General features: G+C 45.3%; 1 protein-coding gene across 2 annotated transcripts in view; it reads left to right on the forward strand.

The window, feature by feature from the left end:
* The window catches only part of THSD4 (thrombospondin type 1 domain containing 4), a 624907-nt gene extending 619531 nt beyond the window's left edge, over positions 1-5376 (forward strand). For both annotated transcript variants that reach the window (XM_070468752.1, XM_070468753.1), the window contains 3 exons: positions 715-894; positions 4242-4386; positions 4848-5376. In XM_070468752.1, coding sequence (XP_070324853.1) covers positions 715-894; positions 4242-4386; positions 4848-4990 — 468 coding nt within the window. In that variant the 3' untranslated portion in view covers positions 4991-5376. The remainder of the gene's footprint in view (positions 1-714; positions 895-4241; positions 4387-4847) is intronic.
* The last annotated feature ends 13147 nt before the right edge of the window (positions 5377-18523 follow it).

The following is an 18523-nucleotide window of genomic DNA, read 5'->3' on the forward strand; positions in this document are numbered from 1 at the left end:
ACACCAAACATGAACAGAAAATATTTTGCAAAGTAATAAATGCTAACTAGAATAAGTAACGGGAAGTTACATGCATCATACTTCCGTAACCTAATGCAATGAAGCAAGACGTGTAATTATCTGACTGGACTCTTTGCAATCACAACCTCAGTGAGCTTCGGCTCCAAGTAAGGAGCCAGGGAGTTGGATTCTGTGGGCAAAGGCTTCCTGCTGGCTGCCCTGTCGGAAGGGGAGGGCTGATCATAAGGGACATTGTCCCAAGTCCATGGTCTTCTTCTGAGTTTTGTGAGTCCCAAAAAATTTTAATGTAGCACTTCACCCACATACATGCAGACTCTGGGAAAAGAATTCATTCCCAGCCGTACCCTGCCAAAGGCCAGCAGATAAGCTAAATGTGAGCTCGTTGTTTCACAATGAGAGGTGTCAGAGTCTACCAGACAAAACCAATGACTGGATGGCATGCTCTGTGGGATAACCTATGGGAAACCTGATTTCACTCCCATTTTACTGAGGGCATCAGGATCTCAGCCACCAGCATCCTCAAGACGTGAGAGTTCAGGGCAGATGCTCTCCATGCCAGAAACAGAGCTGTCAGGAAAACTGGAACCTCCCTGAAGCAATGATGGAAAGTTCTGGGAAACCTTCCTCAATAGATGGTATTTCTCATCCCCTCTCTATCATGTGACACTTGTCTTTCTCTGCTTCCTTCTCTAGTGTTCCATCGAGTGTGGGAGCGGGACCCAGCAGAGGGAGGTGATTTGTGTTAGGAAGAACACAGACACCTTTGAAGTGCTGGACCCCTATGAATGTTCCTTTCTGGAGAAACCCCCCAGCCAGCAACCATGCCACCTCAAGCCCTGCGGGGCCAAATGGTTTAACACAGAATGGAGCATGGTAAGTCCTGGTGCTCCCCTCCGCTTCCCCCCACCCCTCACGGCTGGCCCATCTCCTGGGCAAGCCCATTTCCATCTCACCTCTCAGGCCCTGGGCGCAGCCCGGATTCCCTGCACAATCTGCTCTCCTTGGTCACAGCTGGGGTGCCCTGGACGCAGCCTGCTTGGTGGGGAGGAGGGAGCCTGAGGCTGGGACGAGCTTGACTTCTAAACTATAGAGGCCATAAAATGGTGACTCTCAAATTTTCATGGGCCTAAGAGTCAGCTGGGACCTTGTTTGCAAAGACTGATCCTGGGTCCAACTTGGCCAAGGAATTTGCTTCTTAGGGTTAGGTTTGATGTTGGCCATGGTCCTTGAAAAAGCAGGAACAGACCACTATTTTGATCTGCCATTTGGTTTGGAGAGTCTAGAAAGGGCCAAACTCACCAGGCCACATCAAAGGCCACAAACTCCTAAGACATCTGCTGGGAATAGCCCTGATGTCCCTTAATAGGCAAATGAATGAACAGAGGTTTGTCCAAACAGTGGGGTGCCACTCAGCAGCAGGAACCAAAGAACTGATACCTCCTTTGACATGGAAGAACTTAAAATGCATTTTGCTAAATGGAAGAAAGACTCCCCTCCCCCCACAAAGTTACATAGTGTATAATACTATCTACGTAACATCCTGTAAAAGGAAAACCTATGGGAACAGAGACCAGACCAGTGATTGCCAGAGGATGGGGTGGGACAAATCTCACTACAAAGGGTCAGCACAAAGGAATTTGTTCTGTGCGATGAAAGTTCTGTCTTGTTTGCAGCGGGAGATACACGATTCTCTGAATTTGTCAAAACTCAGAACTGTGCGCCACAGAAGATGAATTTTTCCGCATGTAAACTTTAAAATAAATAAATAAGTGGGGACTCCCCTGGTGGTCCAGTGGCTAACACTCCACACTCCCAATGCAGGGGGCTTGGGTTCGATCCCTAGTTGGGAAACTAGGATCCCGCAACTAAAGATGTCATATATCACATCTAAAAAAGATCCCAAATTCCACAGCAAAGATTACACATGCTTCAACTAAGACCCAGAGCAGCCAAATAAGTAAATAAATATTTTTTAAATAAATACGTCAATTGAAGCAAATATGAAATATGTTGTTAAAATAGTAGCAAAGACAGTGATGGAAGCTAGACATTTTTAAAATTCACCTTGTTTTATAAATTTGCATTTGGAACAAAGTAAATACTTTATATAATTTAAAACAAAATTATTCTTTTAAAAAAGAAATCCCTAAAAATGGAAAATGCAATGAAACAAATTAGCCTAAATATGTATGCAGTTGGTGGCATCAGCTCTCTTGCCTGTGGCTCTCAATCACAGTAATCTGTCTATCTATAAGGACAGAAAAATGTTTACATTGTTTGCAATAACCACATTTTTAGTGATGGATGTTGTCCTGTATTCTGAAATGGTTGGGTGTGTAACAGGTAATAAAGTAAATGAATAATCTACTTCTCAGTATTCTGATGATACATGTAATAGTAGATATGATACTGTAGCTCTGTTATCCCCGGTTGTCTTAAGAAACAGGATTCTCAGCTTAGGTGAAAGAAGATAGCAGACAGAACAGAAGAGATTTAAGCAAAAATCCAGCTGTCCTAAATTTGACTTAGAAATATCAGTTTGAACTCACAAATTAATTTATCTTAAAAAAATTTTTCTCTGTTTTATCCACTGGAAGATCCTGGAAACAAGGACCAACCCAGTAGCAAAGGCCATGCCTTTCAGCTGGAATCTGGTTTCAAAATGCCACTCTCTGGGACTTCCCTGGTGGTCCAGTGGTTACGATGCTACACTTCCAGAGAAGAAGGCCTGGGTTTGATCCCTGGTCAAGGAACTAAGATCCCATATGCCAAGCAGTGAGACCAAAAGAAATAATAAAATAAAATGACACCAAAATACCATTCTCCACTAAAAGGAGCCAAAGAAAAATGTCTGATTTCCGGTCTGGGACTGTATAGATATAAATTAAATCAGGATGACTTTTTATACCAAGCAGCAAGGAGGTTCTTAAAGATGAGTTCATGTCTAAAGAGCTCAAGAACCAACTCTGACCTCTGGATACCCATTGATGGGGCATCAATGAGCATCAGTAAAAATAATAACTGCCATGCATTGAATGAAATCCATCCATCTATAATCCATCCTTTTGTAAGTTTAAATCCTTCCATCTATAATAAATTTAAATCCATCCATATATAATAAGTTTACAATGATTAAAAAACTAATTAGAGGATCCACCATTGTAGGATGTTAGAGGAACCAACTCATTATTCTGAAAACTGATAAATAAAGGAAAATAATCAAACATTTGCCCTGTCTTTCCTAAACAAGGCTTACCACTGGGTAACCAGAGAGTAAACATAAATGAAGAAGGAGTAGGAATCCTTTAGATTCTCAGCTTATAAAAGAAGAAGTGGTATTAGGATATTATCACCATTTTTCAACCCCAAATGAACTAATAGATCTGCTCTTGAGTGAGTGTTGACCTCCTCCAATGAGAGACAACTAAACAAACACATCCTATGAAGTAGTCTCACCACACACACACGCACACAAATCAAACCTGCACCTGATAAAGGTGAATAGGTTGGATCCAACATCCTATCTGTGGGGAATGTGGAAGATGGAGGAACATGTCAGCCTGTATCACAGGGGATGCACTCAGCAAAATCTTAAACTGTGGGAAGCTCTTCAAGACAGGTGATTCCATTCCTCCAGCAACTAAAGTACAAGGGCGAAAACACAGGGGAGGGAGCCCATGGATTAAAAGGCCTATGAACCAACTGCAGTGTACAGACCTGATGTGGACCCTGATCCCCACACCCCCAAAAAAATCTCTATTTTAAAAAGCTGACATGTCAGTAATGGGTTTTGAAAATTGTAACTGGACTTTTAAACTACAAAATAAAGCAAGAAAATCTAAAATAAAATTGAGATTCACAAGCAAAATGGAATATATGTTTGAAGAGAAGAAACTATTATTAATTTCTAGGTGTAATAATGGTATTGTGGTAATTTTTTAAGAATCTTGGTTGTTTAGGGCTACAAACTGAAATATTATGGAAGTGATATGATGTCTAGATTTGCTTCAAAGTAATTTGAGATGTCATCCTGGAAGGGTACAGATGGGATGTGGCTAGCCATGAGTAGATGCGCATTGAAGCTGATTAGTAGGTGCAGGGGAGTTTGTTTTAATATTGTCTTCTTTGGTAGATGTCAGAATTTTCCAAAATCTGCCTTCTCCGGTGTGCTGAGCTAATGGGCTGCCAAGAAGTCTAACTTTCTTCCTTTCCACTCACAGTGTTCCAAGAGCTGTCAGGGTGGTTTCCGCGTCCGGGAAGTACGCTGTCTGGCAGATGACATGACCCTAAGTAATCTCTGTGACCCTCAGTTGAAACCAGAAGAAAAAGAATCCTGCAACCCTCAGGACTGTGTCCCTGAAGTTGGTAAGTAGGGAGTCGTACCTTGCAGTCAAAGATTCATCTTTCTTAATCTCCATCGAATTCTCTGGTGTCAAAATGCCAGATTCGTCTAGGTCTTTCTGTGACTGTGTGCAGTCATGGAGTTCAGAGGGGGTCAGCATCCTTCAGGTGTAAATTTCATAGTTTAAGGTAGCTATTGATAGCACAGATGGCGAGCAAAGAGAAACTTACATGGGAATCAATTAAAGTGGAAATGCATTCAGAGATTTGGTTCCAGCATCCTTAAGGTCAGAGTGGACAGATTTCAGCTGCGTGTTTAAAGAAGAAAAAAATATATATAACCTTGCTCTCAGCCCACACTCACACCTTCCATCGGTAGTAAACAGTGGGACTGGGATGAATAGCCACACCCTCTGCCCTTTCTCATTCCCTAAGTCCAGGCTGCTCCTCACTCTCAAAGTCTTTTCCATTCTCCTCTGCCGCAGATGAAAACTGCAAGGACCGGTATTACAACTGCAACGTGGTGGTCCAGGCCAGACTCTGCGTCTATAACTACTACAAGACCGCCTGCTGCGCCTCCTGCACGCGCGTGGCCAGCAGGCACTCGGGCTTCCTCGGGAGCAGATAACATCCCACTCCACATCCGTGGGCAGGTCCGGGAGTCTGTGAGCGGGGGGACCGGCTGGCTGCTGCCCTACTGGGGGCCCCCTGGCCTGTGGAGCTGCCAGTCAAGTTAGTCCGCACCCTGCCTTCGTAAAGTGTACACGCAGTGCCCAAGAGCAAGGCCACGGTTGTCCTTTGAGCATCACCATGAACTGATGAGCCCTCCTCCAGAAGCCTGGCCCCTGCGCTCTCTGCAGACCAAGCGGTGGGGAGTGCCTTCAGCTCTCAGCTGCCTCCATCCTGGCACTTTCTAAGTCAGCAGCCGGGCCCTGTCTGGGCGCTGCCTCGTCCCTGGCGCTGCAGGCCCTTCCAATATCAGTGCCCCAGGGAGAGTCAGAGGAGGCAGCACCTCGGCCCGGCTGTGCCTATTTTCATGCTCAAAGACCTTAGGCTGTTTTCCTGCCTTATGACACAAATATCTCTCGCCAGTTTAGTGCTTTATTGTTTGGAAAGTATAATCAGAGATATTAGCTCATTATGGCTCATGGTGCCCCAGAATGAGAGGCAGGGAATGAATCATGGTCCCTATTTTACTGACAAGAAAACTGAGACTCAGCTTAGGTAACTGACCCGCCAGGTATGAGGTCATGGACTGACCCATGTGGTCAGTCCCAACCCCTGCGGTCTGACCACAAAACTTTTACCCCGAGGCCTGGCCAGAAGTCTTACATCTGCAGAACGTGGTGGCTTCCTTTCAGACCAAGAGGCTCAAAAGTTTCACACTCAGCAAACAAAGCCTAGACCTTTGAATTCTTTCCTCTGGCCCAAAGTCAAGTCTTAATCTCCTGCACTCACTTGTTTCAGGAGTCTCTTTTTTCCCCTTCCCCCACAAAATCACAGGACTCTGCATGGGTTCTTGAACCCCATCCTTAACAGAACTAGCCCATGCGATAAGAAGCCATCGGGGTAGCAAGGTGATTTCCTTAAATTATTCTTCTTCCCCCCAGGGGGAACACACCACCCCTGGAATCCTCCATCAAGGTCACTTTTTGTCACCCAGAGCAGAGTTCCAGAGCACACAGCCCCGTGGCCCCCTGGGCTCTTGCCTCTTCCTCAGTCTTCTGTCCTGGGCCTTCACCACACATCGCCCAGAGGAAAGTCCAGCCAACCTATCCCAGTAAGAATCCTATGTTTATATTAGAAAGAGTCTCCCTTGGGTCTTTCTGGTTTGATTTGTGGATTTCTCTTTGCATCCTGCCCCCTCCCCTACACACACCTTGCCCCGTGACTCACAAACCATATCTCCCCTCCAAGGTGTGAGCACTAAGATCTTTATTAATGCAATCAGCCTGGGAAAGGGGGCTGTGAACTCCTCCACAATGGACACAACAGTAGGGTCCTTCTTGATTCGTTCACATGACTCTGTAGTTCACAAGGCCTCAGGGTGGAAAGAGAATGCAGTGCGTATGGAAGATAATCTATCTGAAAAAAAATCAATGAAGAAAAAGAAGGGGGGATATATATATATATATATATATATATATATATATATATATTTTATATTCTTACACCCACTAAGAAAAATAATCAGGCTGAACAAATTGGAAGTGTAAAGAAAATTTGTCTTATTTAGTACTATGGTCCTGGGCCTATTTCCCATTCAAAGAAAATGTTTGCTTTGAAATTTATAGCAACTGAGTTTCTCCCATGAGCGCTTTAACCCAAAAATCTGCTAATTTGATGATGATGTGCTTTTGGAAGCAGTATCTGACACACCCCATCATGCTCGCATTACCCTTGGGCTTTCAGAAATTCTATTTGGCCTTACTATAAGTGTCCTTCTCTTTCTGGAAAGCCCCAGTCACCTTTTTCCAAAAGCACACCCATCTCTCCTGATCCTTATATAACTTGTGCCATAAGCAGCAGGGCAGAGGCCCAGATTCCCATGCCCACCAATCAAAAGCAGACCAGAGAAGCCAAGCATATGGCTGGTTCCTAGCCAGCACTCACTCTCTCTCTCTTTCATCACTTGCCTTTGCTTCTCGTCCCAAGAGAGGGTATCCTTTTTGCAGCTGCTCTCTGATCTTCCTGAACAAGCCAGTCCTTTGGAGGATTCCTTGGAGGAGGCTGTCTTTACATGCTGGAGGGCAGAGCAAGATCAATGGGTGGAAGAGCAGAAATGCTGATTTCAGCTTAAATGAAGGGAAAACCTTCTAGCCATCCAGGCTGCCCAACACAGCAGAGGTATGGCTGCCATATGAGTGGGTTCACCAGCCTAAAAGGGCTTTTTCCACCAAGTGGGAGGTGAGCATCCCAGGTTCTTCCAACCCAGGATTCTCATGACTTGTCTCTTTGACGTCTAACAGTGTCCCTAAATCTTACCAACAGTGCTCTAAAGGATCAGGGATGCTCCCATGAGAATGGCCATCTTGCCAGGTGTGGAATTGGGTAGGAGCAAATGAATCAACCCCAGGTCTTCAGGGGAAAGAAGTACTGAAAGTGAGCATCTTTTTTTCCTCTTGCAACAAATAGTTGAGCTAGTCTTGGAATTCATTTGTCTGGAAAGGGCATGAGTTACTAGATTTGGGGGTTTATCAACTTGTTTTAAAAACTCAGTTTTTACTCATTTCCTAGTTTCTTATATCAGCATCTAAATGCCTCCATTCTTAGCACAACACACATGATAATGTCCAGTAGCATTTCCAGTGACAATGCTCCTCTCTCCTTCCAGAGATGCCTCTTTCCCATTTTCTTGTCCCCCTTGTCTCACCCTCTCCTTCCCATGACCCTCCATCTCCCATCTCCTCAGTCTGTTCCCATAGCTGGCCATGATGCAGAATTGAAATTTACATTTTAATACTTTTTTTTCTGCAAACGAAATTGCATCAGTCCCTGCTCTGCATTTTAAAATTAGATGAATTTAAGTTCTGTGCTTTTCTCACCAAAAAATCAAGAAAGCTCAAAACAGAAATAGTTTCCTTTTTTTTTTTTTTTGTACTATCACGTATTGGAAAAGGAAAGCGTGCCCCTTGCAAAGGGCAAAGGCTATTCAGGGCAGCCCGTCCTTCCCATTCTCACATGGACTCACGTTTCTCTCCCTAGAAAAGGAGCAATATAAGAAATATGGCACTGAAACAAAAAAACTTGTAAACCCAGCCACCAGATAGAGTTGGTTCAGTTCATGCAGGGCATGTTCACTGCCTGCTGCTTGCACGCTGGTGGGAACCCAGGTGAGCACCGCCAGTGTGACGGCAGCACTCACAACTGTCCCTGTCTGTCCCTATGCCTTACTTCTCTGGCCCACTGCTATTGGAGTATTTATCATTTACTCACCCCCAGAGGGTTTAGCTTTCATGATTCCTTCCTTTAAAAAAGAACGGCCTTCCAGAGGGACGAAAACAAGGGACACTGTCTTCATTTGTTGCTATCAAGTTGTGTGGCAGAGAGAGAAACCCAGATGTTACTAATGCCTTTCTAAACCTGTGGCTGTCTTTTTCTAATTTGAACATCCATTTTCTAATCTCAAAGACACACATGTAAGTGATAGAAAGAAATATGATTTCTCTTTTAAGGAAAGATTGAATCATCAAACCTGAGGGAACCTCTGTCAGCCTGGCAGGTGGAGACCGACACTGCATCCTTGCCATATGAAACATTTTTAGTGTGGCTTAGGTGGGAAATTAGACAACTTCCTAATGAAATTGATGGATGCCAAGAAGTTGGAGTGGTAACAGCTAAATGACAAGTTCTACGGCCAAAAATGTCCTAGATCTTCGAAATTCACCAGGAAGCAACATAAAGTCCCAACTTTGGATTTCAAAACAAAACAAAACTATAGAAGTACAAAGTGGGGAGCAGGTAAGAATTTCAGTTGGCTGAGCTCAATGCAGGTCAAGAAAGTGGGATGAAACTACCCCCCCCAAAAAAAAATACACACAAAAAACCCCCAAAACAAACAAAAAGCCACAGAGCATTCAGGCATAAGGAGACAACATTGGTGAACCCAATTTGTGATTGCCATAAACTTTAAGAAGAATGCTGATAACATATAACATTCAGATGAGCATGCCTGTTCCTGAGGAGGGGTGCAGACTGTGGGAAGCAGTGCAAGGACTTCAAGAGGATGTTTAGGCTGGAGGAGAGGTTTGGGAAGCACCAGGAGAGCCATCCTAGGAGATGAACGCTGCAGGGAGGCAGATTTTAGCTCTTGCAGAACTTCCTTTCTACACATGAGCACCTTTGGAAGGTAGAGGACTCCATGGTAGGTACTGCTGACTGACCCGCTCCTGGAGGTCTCAGCAGAGTCTTAATGGCCATCTGTCATGAATGCTGAAGGGGGTGGGGGGATCCGAGCACCTAGCTGGGGCAACAGGACTTTTAAGATTCCTTCCAGTCTGGACTTCGGTGACTCTGTAAGTAGAACAGATGCAAGTGATTCACCTGGTCTGGGATGGCAAGTACACAGCACATGTACTTCCTGTTGCTATGACTACCATTCGAAACCCAGTGTTACACTCCTCCCAAGAGCAGAATGTGACCTCATACCTCAGAGAAACACTAGCCAATTGATCAGAGCTGCCCTATCTGGTCCTGCTTTTAGGATGAGTAACCAAACATCCTGATGGCTAGTTCCCTGCCTGGGGTCACACACCTTGATGGAGGCAGTGCCTCGACTAGACAAGGACCCTCTAAATACCATCTCTGTCTCAACTCACTTTGCTTTCCTGCATCTTTTCTGGAACAACATCATTCTCTCCACCCTGCACCACACTCCTGGTTCTTTCTCTCCAGTGGCTGGCAGTGGGAGACAACCATTGTGCCAAGGAAAAGTGACCCCATGGGGTGGGACCCTCCAGATGGCTTTCTCAGCATCTTCCAGACGTTGAGCCCTTTGCCTCCGTGAGAGGAAAGGCGTTCTGTTACACAAACTTGATTTCCACCTGCCTTGACCCCCAGATCCCCACCATTCAGTTTGACGGAAGGATATACTTTGTTATAACTTATTATTTTGTTCTTTGTAAATACAAGATGTTTATAGGAAATGTGTATTCTGAACTCGACCCGCGGAATGAGTCACTACACCAAAATAGTTCTATTATTTAGAATATGTTAATTTTAAAGGGACCTAATAGGTATTTATTTACATATTCGATCCACATTTGTATAAAATTATTTGATTCTACTAACCAGCTTCCCCAGAAAGTTGCTGCACATGGCGTCTCATTCTAAGTCCATGGGTACACTTAAGTATACTGATTAGCCAAGTTCCTTGGTTTTTAAGATCAAATAGAAATTACTCTACTTTTCGACTCATTCAGGGGCTTTTTACCCCTGGGATTGTACCTGAAAGCAGGTCTGTCTGGATTGCCACCTTTCCACCTTAAATGTCGTATTTGCTCATATAATCTGCCCTCTCCTCACCCTCAAATATTTGGAGAAGGAAATACGGGGGTCTTTTTCAACCCTTCTCTTTGTCTTGCCTCATTCATCAGAGTCACCAGCAGTAAGTGGCTCGGGGGGCTGACTTGGAGCTGGGAGGGGGGCAGGGTCCCCTGGCAGGGGCAAGGAGGAGTGATGCACTCACTGCTCTGACCACACCTCCAGGGTCCCCCCTGGTGACTGCTGAGGGGGGCTCTGGCTGGTCAACTCCACAGCCAGGAGCATGGAACCCACAGAATACTCCATCAACCCCATGTCACCCTTGGTGCCAATCATTGCTTAAAGAGGTGGAGGGTAGAAGGCAAATTATATGAGTAAGTAGTCTGCTTTCTCTTCAGCAAAAATGACAACTATTTTTGTGTATGACTAATTTATTTTTATTATTGTAAAAATACAATAAACTGGTGTTAAAAATCAGCTTTGTTAACACGTCTGTGCTTTCTCGGGCTTTATTCCGTGTCTATTCACATCGCACTACACAGCCTTCTAAAGAGAGGAGCCAGGCCCTTAGAGGCCGGTTGGTCTGTGGGACTTTGGCTTTGGGGGTAGCTGGACCCCTAAGAGGACAGGAATCATGGGCCTTCAGCCTGCTGGCTTACACGAATCCTCAACCTTGGATGAGAAACTTAAGATAAAATATTCAGATATACACACTTCTTCAGGATTTCTTTTTTTTTTTTACATTCATACAGACATCTCTTTAAACCTCCCCCAGGAGGCAGAAAGTGTGGAGCCTACCATGCTAATTCATACAACTCCATTTCTCAGCTTTTTAAAATATTTTTTATTTTATTTATTTTGTAATCTGTTTTTAATTTCTCAACGTTTTATTTTATATTGGAGTATAGCTGACTAATAATGTTGTGATAGTTTCAAGTGAACAACCATACACATACATGTATCCATTTTCCCTCAAACTTCCATTCAGGCTGACACATAACATTGAGCAGAGTTTCCTGTGCTGTACAGTAGGTCCTTACTGGTTATCCATTTAAAATACAGCAGCGTGTACATTTCTATCCCACACTTCCTAACTATAGCTTCCCCGCACTCTCTCCTCCTGGCAACCATAAGTTCGTTCCCTAAGTCTGTGAGTCCATTTCTATGTTGTAGATAAGTCCAAATGGGATTTCCCTGGTGATCCAGAGGGATCACCAGAGAAGTCCCTCCAACTCTCAACTTGAATACAGTTTCTTCCAACTCCCCTTGGTCTGACCTAGCTTTGGGCTTGAGCTTAGCACAGCGTTTGAAAAGTCTTTCGAGTTATATTGGTGCAGAACAACGTGGAATATGACTTGGGTCATAAAGCACATTGAAATTCATCCTGGACAAAGGAATCTCTGGTGGAGTCCCCACAGGCTCTTTCCTTGATGTTGCCCTGCATCATCGTTATCAGTAGCGCTCAGAAACTTATTATGCCTCAAATCTGCTTCCCAGCCCTCCCATTCATCTTTCCAGCCTGGAAAATCTTAATTTACTCTCTTTTTTTATTTTGGTAAAATTCACTTAACAAAATTCACTACATTAATCATTTTAATGTGTATGATTCAGGGGTGTTTAGTACAGAGCTTTGTGTATCCATTGCCAGAACATTCCTGTTACCCCCAAATTCCATTTATTCTCCAACTCCCAAATCAGACGCCTGCTATGTCTGCTATGACAGATGCCAGAGCCCTGTCATTCATGCTGTCTTATTACACCTTCACACAGACCTAAGAGGTTGGAAGGTTGTCCACTTCTAGAAATGGGAACACTGAGACTCAGAGAGGTTTTCTAATTGATTTTTAAACTTCATTTATTTATTTATTTTTGGCTGTGTTGGACCTTCATGACTGCTCGGGATTTTCTCTAGTTGCAGGGAGCAGGAAGCAGACACTGCACTCTCTAGCAGGAAGCAGGAAGCAGACACTGCACTCTCTAACAGGAAGCAGGAAGCAGACACTGCACTCTCTAACAGGAAGCAGGAAGCAGACACTGCACTCTCTAGCAGGAAGCAGGAAGCAGACACTGCACTCTCTAACAGGAAGCAGGAAGCAGACACTGCACTCTCTAGCAGGAAGCAGGAAGCAGACACTGCACTCTCTAGCAGGGAGCAGGAAGCAGACACTGCACTCTCTAGTTGCAGTGTCTGGGCTCCTCATTGCAGTGGCTTCTCTTGTTGCAGCGCACAGGCTCTAGGGCCTGCGGTTTCAGAAGAAGTGGCTCCCAGGCTCCTGCACAGGCCCAACAGTTGTGGTGCACAGGCTTCGCTGCTCTGCGGCATGTGGGATCTTCCTGGACCAGAGATTGAACCCATGTCTCCTGCATTGGCAGGAGGATTTTTTATCGCTGAGCCGCCAGGGAAGCACCTCAGAGAGGTCTTATGTCAGGTAACACTGGGCTCCCCCTAGAACCCAGCCTGTGTCCTTCGCATCTCCATCTCCAGGGCCTGGCGTGTCAGGCAGTCTCAGCTTAGATTAGTTTTTGTCTCTTTCTCCACATCAAGTTCTATCACTGACATCAATTGCCCAAGAACTAGATGGGGTGCCTGGCTGTTGGTGAGAAATTGAACACTGTTTAGTTGATGCGAGCTCAGTATGACAGCGTGAGCACAGGCTGCATTTGAAGATGGAGAGCTGCCCGTCAGAGGGAGGCCACAAGCCCCCTTTCAGGGGTCAGACCCCAGCTGGATCCCTCAGCCTCCAGTTCTGGGAACCAGATGTCACATTAAATCAATCAGCCACCAGGAAAGAGCCCAGAGGATCAGGACGGTGACCAGGATGGAGGAGGCAGGGTCTGGAGGGAAACTGTCTTCAGCCATCTCCAGACATCTCTAGGGACAGTCGACCGTCTACCCCTAGCAGATAAAAAAGAGAAGGGATAGAGAGTCACACGTGGTTCAAAATAGCATGTTCCTGTAAGAGACTCAGTGACAATGACCCTCATAAAAAGTGATCAGAAACATCTGAGCAGAGGGAAAAGTTGAACATGGCCTGTACTTAAGATGGCACAACTGTGCCTCTGTAAAACTTCTTGGATGTGAAGATGGTGTTTGGTTGGGTGGGATGAATGATGGTCACAAAGTCTGAAATTTACTTTCACATGGGTCTGTCAGTAAAACTGTGTGTGTGTGTGCATGTGTGTGTGGAGAAAGAATACATGCAAATAAGGTAAAATGTACTTTGGTGGTGTTCATTATATTATTCTTGCAGAAGAGGTTTGAAATTGTCTAAAATAAAAAGTTGGGGAGAATGAAGTACAAAAAGAGGATGGAGGAGGCAGAACCAATGTTGTTGGCAGTGTTTTCAAGTTTGTCCAGTAATAAGCATCACCTGGAGTGCTCATTACACACACCTACTCACACATACACACACACTCACACACACACACACACACACATACACACGCGTGTGTACACACGTGCACCCCCCCAGAGGACAGCACAGCATCTACATGGCAGCCAGTTCTGGGTGACGCTTTATTGTCACCCAGGCTGGGAAATCCTAACTTCTTGAGCACCTACTATGTGCCAGGTGTACTCTAGGTCATTTTGCATCATTTAAGCTTCATGACTGGGCTGGATGAAGCACAAGTGGGAATCAAGATTGCTGGGAGAAATATCAATAACCTCAGACATGCAGATGACACCACCCTTATGACAGAAAGTGAAGAGAAACTAAAGAGGCTATTGATGAAGGTGAAAGAGGAGAGTGAAAAAGTTGACTTGAAACTCAACATTCATAAAACTAAGATCATGGCATCCAGTCCCATCACATCATGGCAAATAGATGGGGAAACAACGGAAACAGAGACAGACTATTCTTTAGGGCTCCAAAATCACTGCAGATGGTGACTGCAGCCATGACATGAAAAGACGCTTGCTTCTTGGAAGAAAAGCTATTACCAACCTAGACAGCATATTAAAAAGCAGAGACATTACTTTGTCAACAAAGGTCCATCTAGTCAAAACTATGGTTTTTCCAGTAGTCATGTATGGATGTGAGAGTTGGACTAAAAAGAAAGCTGAGCATCCAAGAATTGATGTTTTTGACATGTGGTGTTGGAGAAGACTCGAGAGTCTCTTGGACTGCAAGGAGACCAAACCAGTCAATCCTAAAGGAAATCAGTCCTGAATATTCATTGGAAGGACTGATGGTGAACCTGAAACTCCAATACTTTAGCCACCTGATACAAAGAACTGACTCACTAGAAAAGACCCTGATGCTGGGAAATATTGAAGGCAGAAGGAGAAGGGGACGACAGAGGATGAGATGGTTGGATGGCATCACCGACTCGATGGACATAAATTTGAATAAGCTCCTGGAATTGGTGATGGACAGGGAAGCCTGGCATGCTGCAGTCCATGGGGTTGCAAAGAGTTGGACATGACTGAGCAATTGAACTGAATTGAAGTTTCATGACAACCCTTTCAAAGCAAGCATGTCATTTTGTGGCTACTTTATGGCTAAACAAAGTGACATGCAAAGAGAACATGGCTGGGAAAACTGGGTCTCAGGCAGATGAGGAAATTTTTTGTGATCACACAGGTCCTCAATGGCTGAAGAAGTCAAACCCTTGTCTGCCTAGTCTCAACGCCTGGCTTGTTCCTCTGCATGGCACTGCTCTGCACAAGAATACATAAACCCATGTGCAAGACAAACACTGCCTTGAAAACTAACTGAAGCCAGAACTTACTCCCTGAGCAGGTGGTGTTCGTTTCAGCAGATGTCATTGTTGATCACTGTGGGTTCACAAAGATTCTCAGTCTCCAGGTGGAGTGCCCCACCGCAGTGGAAAGCACACTTCTATGACATGTACACACACACACACACACACACACACACACACATGTGCAGAGATACAAAGACACACAGACACACACCACTGCCTCCAGGGAGAACGCTTCAAGGAGCCACCTCTACTTCTGGGTTCTGTTTTTAATATGGATCCCGAAAGTGTGTTCTTTGAAGCCCAGAGTCAACCCTGTTTGGGGGCTGGCCGAGTGGGAGGGGACAAAGGCAGTGGGAGCCAAAGGACCAGATGTGCTTGAACTTGACCGCAGCGTCGGCGCCTGCTCTCCCACCCTGACAGCGGAGGTCTTGGCTCCTGGCTCCACCCGAGGCCTCGATGGTGTCCCTGGTGTCTAGCTGTTCCTCTCGGCTCACCTAAGCACAGACCTGTGCCCCTTCCCACCAGCTTACACTCCTGAGAAATGACGCTGCTTCTCTTACCTGTTGCTGTATGACAAACCCCTCCCTAAAACTCAGTGGTTGAAACAACCATATTATTATCTCTCAGGATTCTGTGGGTCAGGGACCAGAGCACACGGGGACAGCGCGTGTCTTCTCCACACGGTGTCCACTGAGGCTGGACCACCCAACACGGCTTCTTCACTCACAGGAGATGCTCCAGCTGAGGCAGCTGGGACGGATGCCTGGGGTCCTGTCTCTGGGGCTCTCTGCTCTCCCCATGGGCTGGAGTCCTTGCTTCTCCTCCGTGTGGCCTCAGGGCCTCCCCTCCTCGGGCCGCCTTCGCACCTGGTCTCTGCTTATGACCGGGCTTCTCAAACACAGCAAGCGGAGGAGGGAGAACACACAGGAGAATGAGGGGAAGCTGCCAGATTTTGTAAGGCCTGGGCGTGGAAGTCCAGACATCTCTTCTCTATCGGTCAAAGCCGATCACAGGCATGCCCAGACTCCAGGGAAGGGAAATAAACAGAGCCCTCAGCCTGCTCCTGACCTCTGAACTCTGTCTCCTCAGATCCCAAGAGTTCTCCCGTCTTCCCATCATCAGCCTTGGTGCCTCCCCAGTCATGACAACCTTTCACTAACTCATTCAACTCTGTCTGGAGCATCTCCCCTTGTGCCTGACGCTCTGCTCCACGCTGAACACGCAGCGGTGCATCAGGTGGAAGAAGACTGTGCTCAGAGCTTGTATTCTAACTGGGGAGATACAAAAGAAAGATGCTGACAAGTCACCTTCTGTGCCCGGCATACCGGGGGTGGTGTGTGTTTGGGAAAACAGCCAAGCTGACAAGGTAGATGGGAGACTTCCCTGGTGGTCCAGTGGTTAAGACTTCACCTTTCAGGAGAGGGGGTGTGGATTTGATTCCTGGTCATGGAGCTAAGATGCCATATGCTTTGGGGCCAAAAAACAAACTATAAAACAGAAGCAATATGGTAAAAATTTCAATAAAAACTTAAAAATGATCCACACCAAAAAATCTTTAAAAAAAAAAAAAGAATATGAGGAAAGTGAGCAGGCGGCAGTGGAGAAGAGGAGGTAGGCAGAAATTACAATTTTTTTTAAATTTTTTAACTTTATTTCATGTTAGGGTATAGTCAATTAACAGATAGTGTTGTGACAGTTTCAGGAGAACAGCAAAAGGACTCAGCCATACCTATATAGGTATCCATCTTCCCCAAACTCCTCTCCTCTCCAGACCACACACAACATCAAGCAGAGTCCCACGTGGTATAGAGTAGGACCTTGTTGGTTATCTGTTTTAAATGTAGCAACATGCACATGTGCATCCCAAACTCCCCAAATATCTCTTCCCCTATCCATTCCCCCTGGTAAGGGGTTGCAACTTTAAAAAGGATGATTAGGGTTGCAGGAGGAGCCAGCCATGTGGAGAGCTGGGTCAGGGTTCCAGACCAGAGTCGAGCTCCAGGAGCACACACAGGATGTTCAGAGACCAGCAGAACCAGGCATCGCAGGAGGAGATAAGGTCAGATGCCTGGGGTGCCAGGGAAAGATTGTGTTTTCACCATGAGACAGAAGAGAGGCTAGCGGGGACCTGGGCAGAGGAGGGACAGGATTTGAGTAAGGCTGGCAGCCTGAGCTATGATTTCTGCACTTGCATGAGCTGGGCCCCCAAACCTGTATTCTCCTGGATCAAACTATGAGCCTGGGAGGCAAGCTGAGAAATACCATTTCAATGAAAATATTGATTTATGAAATTCTACTCGGTACAATGTAACAAGAGCCATAAAGCTCTTCAGCTTTCACTTAATAATTCCCTGCCAGGGAATTCATCCTGAGGAGAGAATTTAATAAAGTAGTGTTTTTCCAGAGTGTTTTCAATAATAATTTTTTCATTTTGTGTTTTCATGTTAATAATCATCTTTTTTAAGTTGGCGTGAACATGTCATTGTAAGAGCTGTGTGACTGTTATGGCTGAACATTCACCTATGCTTAGAAATTTTGGTTTATCTTCACCTTTTAAAAATTATAAATAGCATTGCCATTAAAATAACTGTGCATTAAAAAATATATAGGCATGGGACTTCCCTGGTGGTCCAGTGGCTAATATTCTGTGCTCCCAATGCAGGGAGCTAGAGGGCTTTCCTAGCGGCTCGGCTCAGCGGTAAAGGCTCCTCCTGCAATTCAGGAGGTGCAGGAGATGCAGGTTCCATCCCCAGACCGGGAAGATCCCCTGGAGGATGGAATGGTAACCCACTCCAGTATTCTTGCCTGGAGAATCCCATGGACAGAGGAGCCTGGCGGGCTACAGTCCGCAGGGTCGCAGAGGGTCAGACACAACTAAAGCACCTGAGCATGCATGCACAGGGAACTAGATCCCACACGCTGAGTGCCACGGTGAAGATCCTGAGTGCCGAAAGCAGGGCCCAGCAGAGCCTGAGTAAATAAATAAATATTTTTGGAAAAAAATATATAGGCATGAACATACACACCACATATAGTTGCCCTCACAGCAGCCCAGCACCACCTTTGTTTCCAGCCCTGGAACCGAGTAGCACAGTAAGTCCCCTACCTATGAATGAGTTCCATTCTGAGAGCACGGTTGAAAGTCCAATTTTTTCATAAGTGCAACAAAGTTAGCCTAGGTACCTGACTAACACACTCGGCTATATAATACTGTACTGTAATAGGTTTATATTTTCATAAAAACAAACACAAAAAAGTAGAGAAAATATTTTTAATCTTACAGTACAGCACCTTGAAAAGCACAATAGTACAACACAAAAGCTGGTGCTGAATGAAGAGGCAAGATGAGTTACGGAGCGGAGGAGGGAGGAGCTAGGAGATGGAGGGCAAGCTGAAATTTTACTCATGCCTAACGTAGATGCAATGCACATTCACATCTTTGAAAGTTCAAAACTTGAAGATTTGTATC

Source organism: Odocoileus virginianus, chromosome 6 (assembly GCF_023699985.2).
Source record: "Odocoileus virginianus isolate 20LAN1187 ecotype Illinois chromosome 6, Ovbor_1.2, whole genome shotgun sequence".
NCBI lineage: Eukaryota > Metazoa > Chordata > Mammalia > Artiodactyla > Cervidae > Odocoileus > Odocoileus virginianus.